General features: G+C 38.4%; 1 protein-coding gene across 2 annotated transcripts; it reads left to right on the forward strand.

Annotated features, from left to right (window-relative positions):
* Positions 1 to 893: 893 nt before the first annotated feature.
* Positions 894 to 12,291, forward strand: LOC144639240 (uncharacterized). 2 transcript variants are annotated; one of them, XM_078498531.1, is made up of 9 exons: positions 894 to 962; positions 1,847 to 2,067; positions 2,931 to 3,032; positions 4,291 to 4,336; positions 5,154 to 5,336; positions 6,999 to 7,062; positions 7,631 to 7,909; positions 8,801 to 9,063; positions 11,555 to 12,291. In XM_078498531.1, the coding sequence occupies exons 2-9, from the start codon at positions 1,852 to 1,854 to the stop codon at positions 11,812 to 11,814; spliced, it is 1,413 nt and encodes a 470-aa protein (XP_078354657.1). In that variant the 5' UTR covers positions 894 to 962; positions 1,847 to 1,851; the 3' UTR covers positions 11,815 to 12,291. The 2 variants fall into 2 exon arrangements, with proteins under 2 accessions (XP_078354657.1, XP_078354658.1); XM_078498532.1 differs by lacking the exons at positions 894 to 962; positions 1,847 to 2,067 and adding an exon at positions 2,529 to 2,599.
* The last annotated feature ends 1,672 nt before the right edge of the window (positions 12,292 to 13,963 follow it).

The raw sequence follows: 13,963 nt of genomic DNA on the forward strand, positions 1-13,963 counted from the left end.
CAAGCTTTTGGCACATACACATGCCTAATATGTATGGTGGGTGACTTGCAATATAGGACATATAATTTGTTTCCGGCCTTTAATAATAGTCTTCTTCTGCATAGATGATCCGTTCTTTATAAAATTATTACCTTACAAAATTTTTTAATCTCGCGAAAAGTTGATATTTTTACTTTTTAAAACGTAAGAAATCTGTCTTTAGTTAAATAAGCCGAACTGAGCTGAAAATTTTGTTTCGTTAACTGCCATCTTCAAAACGGGAAAAAGTCAAAATACATTGCAATTTTGACAGTTATAAAAACGAAAGCAAATATCCGCACAGTTAATTCAAAGATTTCATTAAGTCAGGTTTAACCATGAAAGATAAAATAAATTTTGAGATAACAGAGACGAACAATTAGCAGTATTTTCACTTTTTTGAGGTATGATAAAACCATTTTTTGCTGGGTTAAACAGAAAGTGATTACACCGCTAGTTAACAATTTGTTTTCAGCCAAAAAGCGTGCCAGTCGATTTTTGCCTGCAGGGGTTAATTATGCTGGCAGATGCGAGTTACAATTCTAAATTTGCGCCGTCATGACGCTTATTATATCTGAATATTTTTTTTAACACTTTTTGTTGTATAAGAAGAATTTTAACTGTTCGATTAGATACTGAATTTACAGTGCTTTCCTGGTTTGATTTCGTTGCCGTTTCAAACAATATTGCCTTCATTTTCGTTTTACCAAAATTTACTCCGCTTTCATTATATAAAGTAGAATCTGTCACAAGGCATTTAATTAAAACAACCGGGGGTATATGCTATATTTGTATAGGTTAAAACTGTCTTACTAGCAACTTGAATTGCAGTCCGAATATAAATCGTGGCCAGCTACATATATAAATGATTTGCAAATGTTGTATCACGTTCCAAACGCTGGTCTCTTGAAATCTAATCAACGACAATTGAAGTTTGAAATCAGGTTGGTATGAAAATATAAATGTCTTCTTTCTTTCAGAAAAACCACTAGCCGAATCACTAAATAGAAAAGCCAGCTAGATAAGTGATTTTATCTTTTTGTGTTCGTGTGTTCCGTCATGTTTTTGGTTCCTTCATTTCAAAACATCTGCTAGAAGTTATATTCTTCGCAGGCTTGATAAATATGACTCTTTTTATTTCCTCACGGTTGTTACCAGTGAAATTACTAAAGTCTTTCTTATCTGTTATCATACATGCCTATTAAAAAAGAATTTCTAGAGTTTTATCACTACTTTTCTATCGTTGTTAAGTAACTATAGTTCCTTAAAATGATGTGTAAATAAACAATAGTCTTCGATCGACTGACAAACAAATAGCAACATATTTTTTAAATTTTAGTTAGCTCGTGATTTGTACAATAAAACAATGGGTTGGCAGTGAGTGATATACAGTCAACTCTCTTTAAAACAGACACCGTCGAGACCAGCTCCAACTGTCCGTTTTAGAGAGGTGTCCGTCTTATAGGGGGTATAGTTACAATAAAATGACTGAAAAACGGCAGGAACGGGCATCACCAGGTGTCCGTCTTATAGAGCTGTCCGTTAAGAGATAGTTGACTGTAGTGCTACAAAGCTAGTCACTTGTCATTAACAGTATTCAAAAGGTTTAAACCTTATCATGGTTGATATGTTGTGTTTCTGGGAAAAACACTTTTCTCTCAAAGCGCCTCTCTCTATGTTGTCGAATGGGGTAACCGGACAAACTTTTAGAGGGTGAACTGAGGAATCGAGCATTCCCTCATTAGTGATACGATTTGACCTCACTGATTCCCATAAAAAAAGAACTACTTAGTTTCTAACAAATTCCTTTTCAGCAATTCTTTTGCAGGATCGATGGATATGACTCTTTTGCTTCAACTTCTCATTTACATTTTCGTCGCTGGAACTCAAGTGGCCAGTCTTACACCACAGTGTGAGTCAATTCCCTTCCACAGAGAAATAGGTTTCGCTTTGGTTGGTCATGTGACTGAAACAATTTCTTTGTACCCAGATGACTGTTTGTGGCATTGTAGAGCCAAAGTAAATTGCTTCTCTGTCAATGTTAAAAAGGTAATACAGCTGTTTCTGTTTGTTTGACTATAGAGAGTTGTTTGACGGAGAACTTGAGGTCTAATTGTTTATTATATGTTAACCCTCGGACGTACAAAGGTGAGGGGGGGGGGGGGGGGAGGTGGATGCCACCCCTACGTAAGGTTTTTCCGAATTTTGAAAAGAGGATTTACAATACGGAAACTTTCAGTAGCTGTTCATTCATTTCTTGCGGAAATTTTGATATGTCAACCAGGTGCCCATGATATTTGACGTTGTCATCGCAACGTCATAATTACAAGCAGGTCTGGCCAAAAATCGTCATTTTTAACCTTTTTCTTAATTTTTTCCAGTTTTTTGAAACAGAATTAAACGATTTGTTTATTTTTACATTCTATAAGCATCTGGCTTGATTTTGCATTAATTTCCGTTATTTTGTGACTTTCTTAGAAAATGGTGAAATCCAAGATGGCGGAACCAAGATAGCGGCTCTAATGACGTCACGTGACGTAATATGACGTCACAACCAACAAAACTTATATCATCTTGTCTAGTAAGCGACGGGCTTTCTTCTCAGTGCAAAATAATTTCGCTGCAGCTTAATAGAACGAAAACTTCGGGGAGGGGTTCCATCCACCCCCCTTGTACGATGGTGGGGGTATGATTTTGCTTGTATGTCCGAGGGTTAACTTTGTAGCAGGTCTGTAAACTCAATGCTTTTCATATAAAGTGATCACCCAAAACGTAAAATGGATAAAAAAAACTTTTTATCTCGCTTAATAAAAAGTGAAATGGCATCCATCTTATTAGTAGGACCTTCCCCGGCTGTCCCTCTGAGGGCTATCTGTGTGTTTTAACAGCATTTGTGTGTTATATCCTTTCAGATAAAACCGGGAATGTACCTGTGTGAATTGAATAATTCCACAAAGGATATCGAGCCTCAAAAGTTGATGAAAATCCCCGACTATGAGTACAGAGGCTTTACGGTAAGTATTTTACATGTAAGCAAAACTGGCGCGTTGTAAACGGAACGAAAATTTTGAGTTTTTATAAAGTTTGGTGTCAAGTAAAGCCTTGATCAAACGGTCATGATAGTTGATGATAGTTCGCTGCTTCCAACTATCATTCACTATAATATTGACTATCATGTTTGCGATCAAACGCTCCATGATAGTTGACGATAGTCTGTGGAAATCACGCAATGTGCTCGCGCATTTCATTTTTTCATTTTCTCGTTCTCAACTCCACTATCACTCTGTGCAGAAATGTTTTCATGTTTTTTCCTTGTTTTCGATACTTTCACGCCATCTCTTGCTTCTGGCAGTAATATTTTCTGTGCTTTTGGCGTTGTTTTTACTTCTTCTTCCCACTCAATTTCTCGTTTTTAGCTTCACTATAGTCAAAATATTAATCTAAATTTCGGTTTTCTTCTTCACCAAACGATAGAATTTCCTTTGCGGCAGCCATGAATCTTGGATTGAGCCTGTCTTTGGCTAAACCGCTGACCGATAAACTATCATGCACTATCATCCCCGCGATCAAACGGTAAAAACTATCATCAACTATCATGTTGAATTTGGGCACGTCCAAACTGCGTGATAGTTGGTGATAGTTGATGATAGTGCATGATAGTCCGTGTTCAAAAGCGCGCGATAGTTGGAACTATCATCAACCATCATCAACTATCATGACCGTTTGATCGGGGCTTAAGGAGTAAAAAAACAAAACAAAGGAACTCAAATGCGAAAAAGAAAAAAAACTTCAAAGAGACGAAAAGGGAACTCAAAAGAGAACTCACTCAAAAGAGATCTAAAGAAGGGGAACTCAAAAGGGAACTCAAAGGGGAATTACTCAAAAGGGAACTTAAAATGAACTCAAAAGGGAACTCAAAAGGAACTTAAGGGGGAACTCAAAAGGGAACTCTAAGGTAAACACGAAAAATGGGAACTCCGAAGGGAACTCAAATTGGAACTCAAAGGGGAACTCAAACGGAAACTGACAGAGAAAGTAATGTAAATATAAAGCGAAACACCGATAATCTTAAACCTGAATGACAGAAGGGCTTAGCTTTTGTAAGTAGCAAAGCTTTGACCGACATTGATATCAGTTGTTCTATTACATGTAAATGGTACAAAAAATAGTTAAAATTAGACTTTTTCGGTCGTGCCGGTATTTTATGTGTTGAGAAACAAATATAAATAAAACGTTTTTTGACACAATCCTTATGGTGTTTTTTCTTTACAGGTGAATACTTACCATTCTGGAAATAGCCCATATTTTAGAAGGGCAAGTAAGTTGTTCGATGATCATTTTGAGTTATTTTTGTGTTTCTGAAAGGCGATCTATCTAAAGACGGTCGCTAATATTTATCCTCGGGCACTAAATTTCGTAACAATGGATTGCGTGCAGTTACGCTAAAACACAAGTAAATAGTCCTTTTCGGTATGTTATTTACCAAGGTTTCAGCTTCCAAAGAGTATTTAAAAAACCCTATGAAATCCTGGTCTGAAGTAGTCCAAAAATTACTTGCATCGCCAGGCATCGCACATATATCGCCAAGCTGCTACTTACTCCAAAATGGCGGCGGCCGGTTCTCGATTTTCGGACTATTTCAGACAAGAATTTCATGGCGTTTGAATACTCTTTGGAAGCTGAAATTTTGGTGATCTATTAACATATCTTGGAATTACCTTTTCGTTGGCGGGAAGAAAAAAGTAATATTTTGGATTGAACTTCCGTCCTATAACACTCGGGCGTACACGAAAATTTAAACCTCCACCCTTTTACAAGTGAGGGAGGGGTGATAAAACCCCCCTAGGTTTTCTTTTTATTAATGCACAGCGAAAGTATTTTGTACTGAGTAGAAAGCCTTTGCACCGTACAAGATGACATATTTTTTGTTGGCTGTGACCCATTTTACCAACCAGTTGCGTACGAAAACTCAACAACAGCCAGTGAAAAAAAAATAAACAACTTACTTAATTCTATAGAACTACTTCATTTGTATGAAGTTTTTTCGGGTCGTCGAATTGAACGCGCGAAGAGTAACAGGCTTAGCAGTTCCCTTATGCGTAAATGAAACCGCTTGTCTTTTTTTTTTCCTGTAGTTTATCCAGATGGATGGTACCTGCAAGAGAATTCACTGTATAAGTATTTTTCTGTGAAGAGAACATGGCAGAATGCAAGACAATATTGCCGGTCCATCGGTGCCGAGTTAGCTTATATTCCAGACCAGGAGTTAAACGAATTTGTTTATAAAAACCTGTTGAGACAAGTAAAACTAGAAAATGGTAAGATTATAACAAAATTAAAGGGGCAGTAGCACATGGCCAAGACTAATTAGTGCAATTTGAAAATCTCGTGAAGGTGTTGGTATGAATTGTAAATCCGCCACTTTTAGAGGTCTAACCCATTCTCGTCCCCATAGCCCTTTCGTTTCTCTTAGCCGGTTGGGCCTTGGCACGAGGAAACAAAGGGCTCTGGGGACAAAGGATTTCCAGTCCTAGATTCTAGGCCTTCCGGTCTTCATTTATTCAGTCATGACGTTTCAAAAGAATGTATGAGAGAGTCGTTACGTTTTCTACTTCCGTTTAGGGAGTTCTTTGTTCCAAACAGCCAATCAAAAAAATTCGAATTAATTCAAAAATCCTATGTCCCCAGAGCCCTCCGTTTTCTCGTGCCAAGCAGGCTAAGAGAAACGAAAGAGCTATGGGGACGAGAATGGGTCTAACCTTGCTGAAGCGTACTTAACAAGTCCAGAAAAGTTTTAAAACGTGGTTTGGGTACAGACTGGTAGGAAATAAGCGGCAACTGGAAAAAGTCGGGCCGACGTTTTCAAGTTTGACAGTTTATAATAATTACTTGGAGGAAAAATTCTTGAAAACCATTGATTGCCGTCTATTTATATCTTGGACTGAGATGATTTTATGCCTTTTTTGTTGTTCAAAGGTTATTTTGCTGAACAGTGAGTGCATTTTCGTAATTCTAGAATGTTTTACAGAAAAACGTAGAAGATTTCTCGTGAGACTGTCCCTTTTAGACAAATTGAATTTACTGAGAGCGATTTTCTACTGAGTGTCGTAACTATAAAACTAAATTAATCACTCTGGCACAGACAATCCAGTGAACCAATCAAAATCTAGAGAGGATCCTCTCTTGTCAAAAACTGATGTAGCCGGCATGAAGCGCACTTTTTGCTTTCGTTTTACTTCCGAATGGTCGAGAAAGTGGCGCGGGTTCTTTAAACCAATCACAAAGCGTAGTAAAGCAAAACCAAAGCATGCTTTCGAAACTCAAGTGGAAACCGCTCTATAACGATATGGCCCATTATTGACTTCGCGCGATAATGGGTTTTATGCTGGGGCGGGGCCGTATCTTATCTTGCGGTCCAAGCTGCAGAGGCTGATAACGAAATCTTAACGTTTGCGTGCAAGACACCGCACGCTGAGCGAACTAAAAAAATTTGGAAGCTCGCTCTCACTCGCCCCTTTTTCTGCCAACGTCAAAAAGATAGCTGTTTAGCTTTCAAGCGTATTTCACCTTCAGTTTCGTCGACCCTCCACCTTCCCCTGAACTCCGCCTCTGCTCTTGCTATCGCTTTGCGGGCTGTTTGTCTGTTTTTCCGCCACAACTTAATTCACTGAATAAACATTAGGAGTTTACACTATTAAAGCGATGTTTAATTGATTAATTGTTTGACACTTTAGCAGTTGAATGGTTTGAAATAAACGCCACTTGAGTGGCAATTAATCCAAACAAGTGTCTCCACAATTCAGTGAATCTTGCCGCACGCACGCCGGCAAATATGATGATAGATAATTAGTCTTTCGTGTTTGTAGGTTATATTTGGGCTCCGCTCTCGGCATAAAAGTTAAATTTGTAATTTGTATTTAAATATTTCAATAAAACTTCATGCGTTTGTCACGCCTCACACGTTTCTCTAAAAATTGCAGAGTGTAACGCAACAGCTGATATGATTGGCTGCTGGTTTCTCGACAGCTTTGATCCGGGTGTGATGTACGTATGATAAGTGTAAACACTTAAGTAACCTTGGTATTGTAAAAGTCGTATGAAAATTTTGTTATGTTTTTCTTACAGTAGTAATGTGAAGTCTTTTGAAAAAGACATCTTATTAGATCTTTGCGAGGCTAACAAATCACTTTTCACATCAAAAGAAGGTTTAACTCTCTTTTGTTTTCTATATATCATACGAATAAAAATTATTTAACAATTACCTTAATGTTACTTTTGTTAGCGGCTACTAATTTTAGCGATTTTAGCGAGTTGGGCTAAAATCGCAAAATTTAGTACTCACTAAAATTTGTCTCGGTCAAATTTAATACTCATTACATTTTAGTACCCCCCTTCCCCCCTCCCACCAAAAAGAAAAAAAATTAAGGGCCATTAAGCATAGTCGACTTAAAAAAAGTTTTAAAATATAGGTGCAGGTAACTTTGTACTTAATGGAAATACAAATGTTCGTTCAATTTCAAGTGAATTTGTTCTTTTACTGAACATTCCTTTCCAACTCTTAGCTAAACTGATTTATGTCTCCTTGAACTCTTTTTATTTTATAACCCATTAGTCTTAGGGGTGGAGCTTCCTATAAATACGAAGATGGAATAAGAGCTTTGTACATGAACGGCGATGGCTCATACGCCGATACACCAGCCGTCAGTCTTCAATTTCCCGCCTTTACGATCACGTGCTGGGTAAAGGTCTTGGAGCCCGCCAAAACACCGGGCTACATCTACGCTGATTGGTCATCACCGCATCAGTTTTCTATTTGGGTTCACGGTGATTGGAAGACCTTGTTTTTCCAGTTTAGAAACAAGGACAGGGTCGACCTGTTGGCTATGTATACGTAAGTGCTGAACTTGAAAACATTACTTGCCAAAGTCTGTTTCGGATGTTTAATTTTCGGAAATTTTTTTATCTCATTTCGAACAAATTTTAGAAAAAAAAAATTCTGGCACTTTGTTTTAGTGAGTTTAAGCCTGCAAAACACTAATTATTCTGAAACAACATCTGTGAATAAACTAACTTTACTGCAACCTCAAGGTTTTACAGATACACCGGCGCGAAAATAACACAAAGATTATTTAGCGGCCGTTACGTATCTCAAGTCGTGTCTTATTAATCTAAAATAATAGAGTTAATAATAATAATAGAGTCATAACAAAGAACTGGAAGGAGTTAAATTACTTCCGGCAAAAGCATTGTTTTCTGCGCATGCCACTTAGAGCTATTTTGAGTTAAAAAAAAGATGTGATCGAATAGAAAGCAACCTATCCGACTTAACTTTATGGTAGCAAGAAAGGGCAGAATTAGTCCAGTCCCTGAAATCTCTCTTCCGCGCGCCCTTTATGGCAGAATTAGATATCCACAGCTACTTAACTGATAGAAATCCTCTATTTTCTTTGCAGTCAATATGTGAAATTCTAATGATTTTCTAGTCTACCATTTCGTTTAGGCTGCCGCATATACGTTTACGCTTCTATGCGACAACGTTTCCTAAATACGTACGTTCTTAAAGTAGGCGGTGCGGTTAGGTCCCGGGATCAAATCCCCCCACCCCTGCCACGTGTACTAGATGGATTTGTGCTAATTGGTCCCTTTGAAGGTATGGCTCAGAGGCGAATACCACTCGCGCCTGATCACTAAACATGCTAGCTTAATATTCGATGTCTATCGGTAAACACTAGGCCGGAAAAATGTATTCCGTAATGACATTATAATAATATTCTTTTTGCAGAGCAATCTCTTTCGGTGTTTGGATACATGTGGCTGTCACGTGGTCCCAAGGGAGCCGGATTGCCAAAATCTTCATCAATGGTACTGAGGCAGCGAGTAAAAGCGCTAATGCTGGTTTGTCGAGCTATGAAATTATGAGCAACTCTCACCTGTACTATCAAGTTGGAAGCAAAAAGGACACTTCAGAAACATTCTACGGCTTTGTTAGGGATCTTAAGGTGTTTAAGAAGCTGCTGAATGACAACGAAATCAAGCAAGAGGCCGGTACGTCATCATACTGATCTGTTTTAGGGGGGGGGGGGGCATTTGCCTTTATCTGGGGAACGGAGAGGGTATTATGAGAAATGTGAACTGAAAAAACCCTTTGATAACCCTTAAAAAACAAGTGAAAACCACATTGAAACCCTCTAAAATCGATGAGAAAACCACCTTAAAACCCCGTAAGAACCATGTAAAAAGTATAGAGCTGTTATATTAGAATAATGTGAATGCCAACGAAATCAAGCAAGAGGCCGGTACTTCATCATACTGATCTGTTTTAGGGGGGGGGGGGGGTGATTTCCCTTTATCTGGCGAACGAAGAGGGTATTATGAGAAATGTGAACTGAGAAAGTCTGAAACAACCCTTTGATAACCCTTAAAAAAGAAAAGTGAAAACCACATTGAAACCCTCTAAAATCGATGAGAAAACCACCTTTTAAAAAACCCCGTGAAAACCATGTAAAAAGTATAGAGCTGTTATATTAGAATAATGTGAAGACCATGTGAAAACTAAGAGAAAACCATGTAAACCACTATGAAAACCGAAAAAACGGCGAAAACCTTTGAAAGCGCTGTGAGAACTATATGTAAAAATATGTAAAATCTCTATGAGAACCATGTAAAAACTAGGTGAAAACCCTGCTGAGACCGTGTGAAATCTATGTGAAAACTTTGTGAAAACCGTGTAGAATTGCTGTGAACCAATGTAAAAACCCTATGAAATTTCTGTGCGAACCATGTGAAATCCCTGTGAAATTGCTGTGCGAACCATGTGAAAACCCTGTGAAACTGCTCTGCAAAATGTTAAAACCCTGTGAAACTGCTGTGCAAACCATGTAAAATCTCTGTGAAACTGCTGTGCGAACCATGTGAAATCCTTGTGAAACTGCTGTGCGAACCATGTGGAATTGCTGTACGCCTGTGAAACTGCTGTGCGAACCATGTGAAATCCCTGTGAAATTGCTCTGAGAACCATGTGAAAACCCTGTGAAATTGCTGTGAGAACCATGTGAAATCCCTGTGAAATTGCTGTGAGAACCATGTGAAATCCCTGTGAAATAACTGCGAGAACCATGTGAAAACCCTGTGAAATTGCTGTCAAAACCATGTGAAATCTCTGTGAAATTGCTGTGAGAACCATGTGAAATCTCTGTGAAATTGCTGTGAGAACCATGTGAAAACCCTGTGAAATTGCTGTGAGAACCATGTGAAAACCCTGTGAAATTGATGTGCGAACCATGTGAAATCCCTGTGAAATTGCTGTGAGAACCATGTGAAATCCCTGTGAAATTGATGTGCGAACCATGTGAAATCCCTGTGAAATTGCTGTGAGAACCATGTGAAATCCCTGTGAAATTGCTGTGAGAACCATGTGAAATCCCTGTGAAATTGCTGTGAGAACCATGTGAAAACCCTGTGAAATTGCTGTGAGAACCATGTGAAATCTCTGTGAAATTGCTGTGAGAACCATGTGAAATCCCTGTGAAATTGCTGTAAGAACCATGTGAAATCTCTGTGAAATTGCTGTGAGAACCATGTGAAATCCCTGTGAAATTGCTGTAAGAACAATGTGAAATCCCTGTGAAATTGCTGTGAGAACAATGTGAAAACTCTGTGAAATTGCTGTGAGAACCATGTGAAATCCCTGTGAAATTGCTGTGAGAACCATGTGAAAACCCTGTGAAATTGCTGTGAAAACCATGTGAAAACCCTGTGAAATTGCTGTAACAACCATGTGAAATCCCTGTGAAATTGTTGTGAGAACCATGTGAAATCCCTGTGAAATTGCTGTGAAAACCATGTGAAAACCCTGTGAAATTGCTGTAACAACCATGTGAAATCCCTGTGAAATTGCTGTGAGAACCATGTGAAATCCCTGTGAGATTGCTGTGAAAACCATGTGAAAACCCTGTGAAATTGCTGTGAAAACCATGTGAAATCCCTGTGAAATTGCTGTGAGAACCATGTGAAAACCCTGTGAAATTGCTGTAAGAACCATGTGAAAACTCTGTTTGAACCCTGTAAAATTGCTGTGAGAACCATGTGAAAACTTTGTTTGAACCCTGTAAAATTGCTGTGAGAACCACGAAAAACCCTGTGAAATTGCTGTAAGAACCATGTGAAAACTCTGTTTGAACCCCTGTAAAATTGCTGTGAGAACCACGAGAAAACCCTGTGAAACTGCTGTGCGAACCATGTAAAAACTCTGTCTGAACCATGTTAGAAATCTCATGAGAACCATGTGAAACCAGGTGAAATCCTTCGGAGTACCCTGTACACCATAACAACCATAAAAACCGTTAAAAGCATGGAAACCTATAATAATTGAAAACTTTGCAAAAACATACCCTCTGAGAAATAGTTCAATTTATTTAAAAACTTTTCAAAACCGTGTCTTGGAAAATGATTGCAACTTTCTACTTCAATTCCTTTTTTTTTTTTCGTTCTTTGTAAAATGCAAACGTGTTCTTTTGTCGTTCTTTTATATATACAGAAAAAATTCCACAGAACTTCCAGTCGGGGGTGTGGTTCGGTCTGAACGACATCTCATTGGAAGGGAACTATGTCTGGAGTAACCATGGTAACGGAAGCACGGCATCATTCACAAGCTGGTCACCAGGTCAGCCAAACTCTCAGGCTAGTGATGAAGACTGCGTTGTCATGGTTACAGGCATTGGAAATGATCAGGGTCAATGGAAAGTCAAACGATGTGATGAGCAAAATACTTTTGTATGTTGGAAAACAATGCCGTGAATCAAATACAGCGTCTGAGTGCATGCATGTAGTTACATTGTCTAATGTAATTGTAATTTAACAGGCATGTCATCTCGGCTAGAGGCAAGCGAGTTAGATGGCGTTTCTAGAAGGAAAATGTTGGCGACAAAGGTTGGTGATTATAGAATCAACTCTTCCCTCCTTGAGGCGCGAAAACCTGACGAACAGCGACGAATGTAAATGATCAGCTTCTTTCACAAACCTTGAATTAGAAATAATGGCACACTTGATTGTCCGAGAGAAAAGTTTAGTTGAGAGAATGAAAGAATTGTTGTACTCAGTCCCTGCGAATAACAACTTTAGGGATAATTATTGAACATGAATATACAAGAGGCGTTTGTGGAGAAAAGATTAAGAACGAAGGAAAATGCATTGTAGACTAACTGTCAAAATTTGCAGGGGTACGGGCGAGAAAATGACAAGCTTTTCACGAAAGTAAATAATACAATATAATCAGAGTAAGAGGGTCTTAATGGGGTTAACCGTTAGCCGTAAAACGGCCAAATATTTAACCGCAAGGCGTAGAATTTGGAAAAGTTTAACCGTTAGCCGTAAATTATGTTAACCGTAAAAAATCGATCAGTATTTATAAATAAAAACAGAATTGATCACTTCATCGTCCCAGAATGGCCTAAGACCTAAAATATGTTTTTCATCAGTGGAAATTTATTTTTATCTTTTAAAAACAATGAAAATGAATACTTAACTTCTGTTAACCGTAATGGAAATAAATTAAGCGTTGACCGTAAAAAAGCCAAAATTTTTAACCGTTAACCGTAAAAGGCACCACCCCATTGAGACCCTCGAGTAACGACAACGCAACAACTACAGCTAAAAGTGCAATGTTTATTATAGTTACTCAAGATTTTGCAAGGGCACCCAACGTTCCATAGGAATATATGTTCGGAAGGCCTATAATCGCCTCAGGTATTCGGATTTAAGTGTAGTTGAAAAAAGACACCTTGAACTTTTTTGACAAGGGTAGATTTAATGCCTATTGCTTTTTGAGAGATAAAAATGTCGTTTTAGATACGAAAAAGCGAGCTGCGGTTTTCGTAAAGGCAGTAGTAGATTTTGTTCACTAGACATTTCTGTCACTTTCACATTAAAAAACTTTAGGTTAACCGAAATAACTTTATCTATGAAAGGCTCTAAATAGCTCTAAATGGTATGAACATACAGAAAAAAAAGATGCGCCAAGTCTTACGCTTAAATGTTTTCGCTGGGTGCCCCTGATTTTACAACGTCTGTACACGTGATAAGATTAAACATTAAAGTTGCACAGCGCAATGAAACGGGAAAAACGAACTCGAATATAGGGATCGCGATCCTCAGGGAGCTCCTGGGAACTGGCCTTTTCACATGCAAAGACATTGAATAAACTTTTGGCCGGGAGAACTTTGTCACGCTTATATCGTGACATTGGATTTTGGAATTATTAAGTGAGCTCGTTAAACCGGCCCGGGGTTGTACAGTCCTAATTAATCGTAATTAACGTTTTATGGCATACTTTTATGTTTTAAGTACATCACACGCGTTTTGATGCGAGTGTTAAATGCGTTTACATACATCTAAGGTCGGTGTTGGACTGCAAAACAATCGCCCTCCTTTTCGTCTTGTTTTTCTGTCGAAATGTCGATATCTGACGCGCGAATTAGGAGGCGCAAAGCTGTGATAAGCTCGCGCACGAGGGCTCGCGAGCCCGTCTCTCTCCAATCTTACTTGACATTTTTCCGCTAGTCTCAGGACCTTTTCGGACCACGTTTTGCCTAGACTGTTTTGCAGTTTAGATCAAGGTATATTGCGCTTCCACTTCCTTGATTTATTTCATGTCTATGGATATGTGATTACTTTATTCTCGTTATAGGATATAAGAAAATGTGGCGTTTACCGCATGATTAATATTCAGTAATTAACAACTATTCACCGAAGTGGAGATGGCTAGTGGTGGATGTTTACCGATAGCCACCGACACTGAGGTGAATAGTTGTTTTAGTGTATACTAAAACAGTGAGATAGTATAACCCAAAAAGGATTACTTTTAACTCATTTATTCCTGTCAACGATTACAGTTTTCGCACGCGATTTGCTCGGAGGTGAATAGCAAAGGATATCCTATGTTTGAGTA

The sequence above is a fragment of the Oculina patagonica genome, chromosome 14 (assembly GCF_052425735.1).
Source record: "Oculina patagonica isolate OP01 chromosome 14, crgOcupat, whole genome shotgun sequence".
Classification (NCBI taxonomy): domain Eukaryota; kingdom Metazoa; phylum Cnidaria; class Anthozoa; order Scleractinia; family Oculinidae; genus Oculina; species Oculina patagonica.

What these genes read in the sequence shown, in the direction of transcription:
- LOC144639240 (XM_078498531.1), top strand. Translation starts at nt 1,852, where the DNA reads ATGGATATGACTCTTTTGCTTCAACTTCTCATTTACATTTTCGTCGCT. An exon ending in CCCATATTTTAGAAGGGCAA is followed by an intron (nt 4,337 to 5,153) that starts GTAAGTTGTTCG and finishes TTTTTCCTGTAG; the next exon opens with TTTATCCAGATGGATGGTAC. An exon ending in AGCTTTGATCCGGGTGTGAT is followed by an intron (nt 7,063 to 7,630) that starts GTACGTATGATA and finishes ATAACCCATTAG; the next exon opens with TCTTAGGGGTGGAGCTTCCT.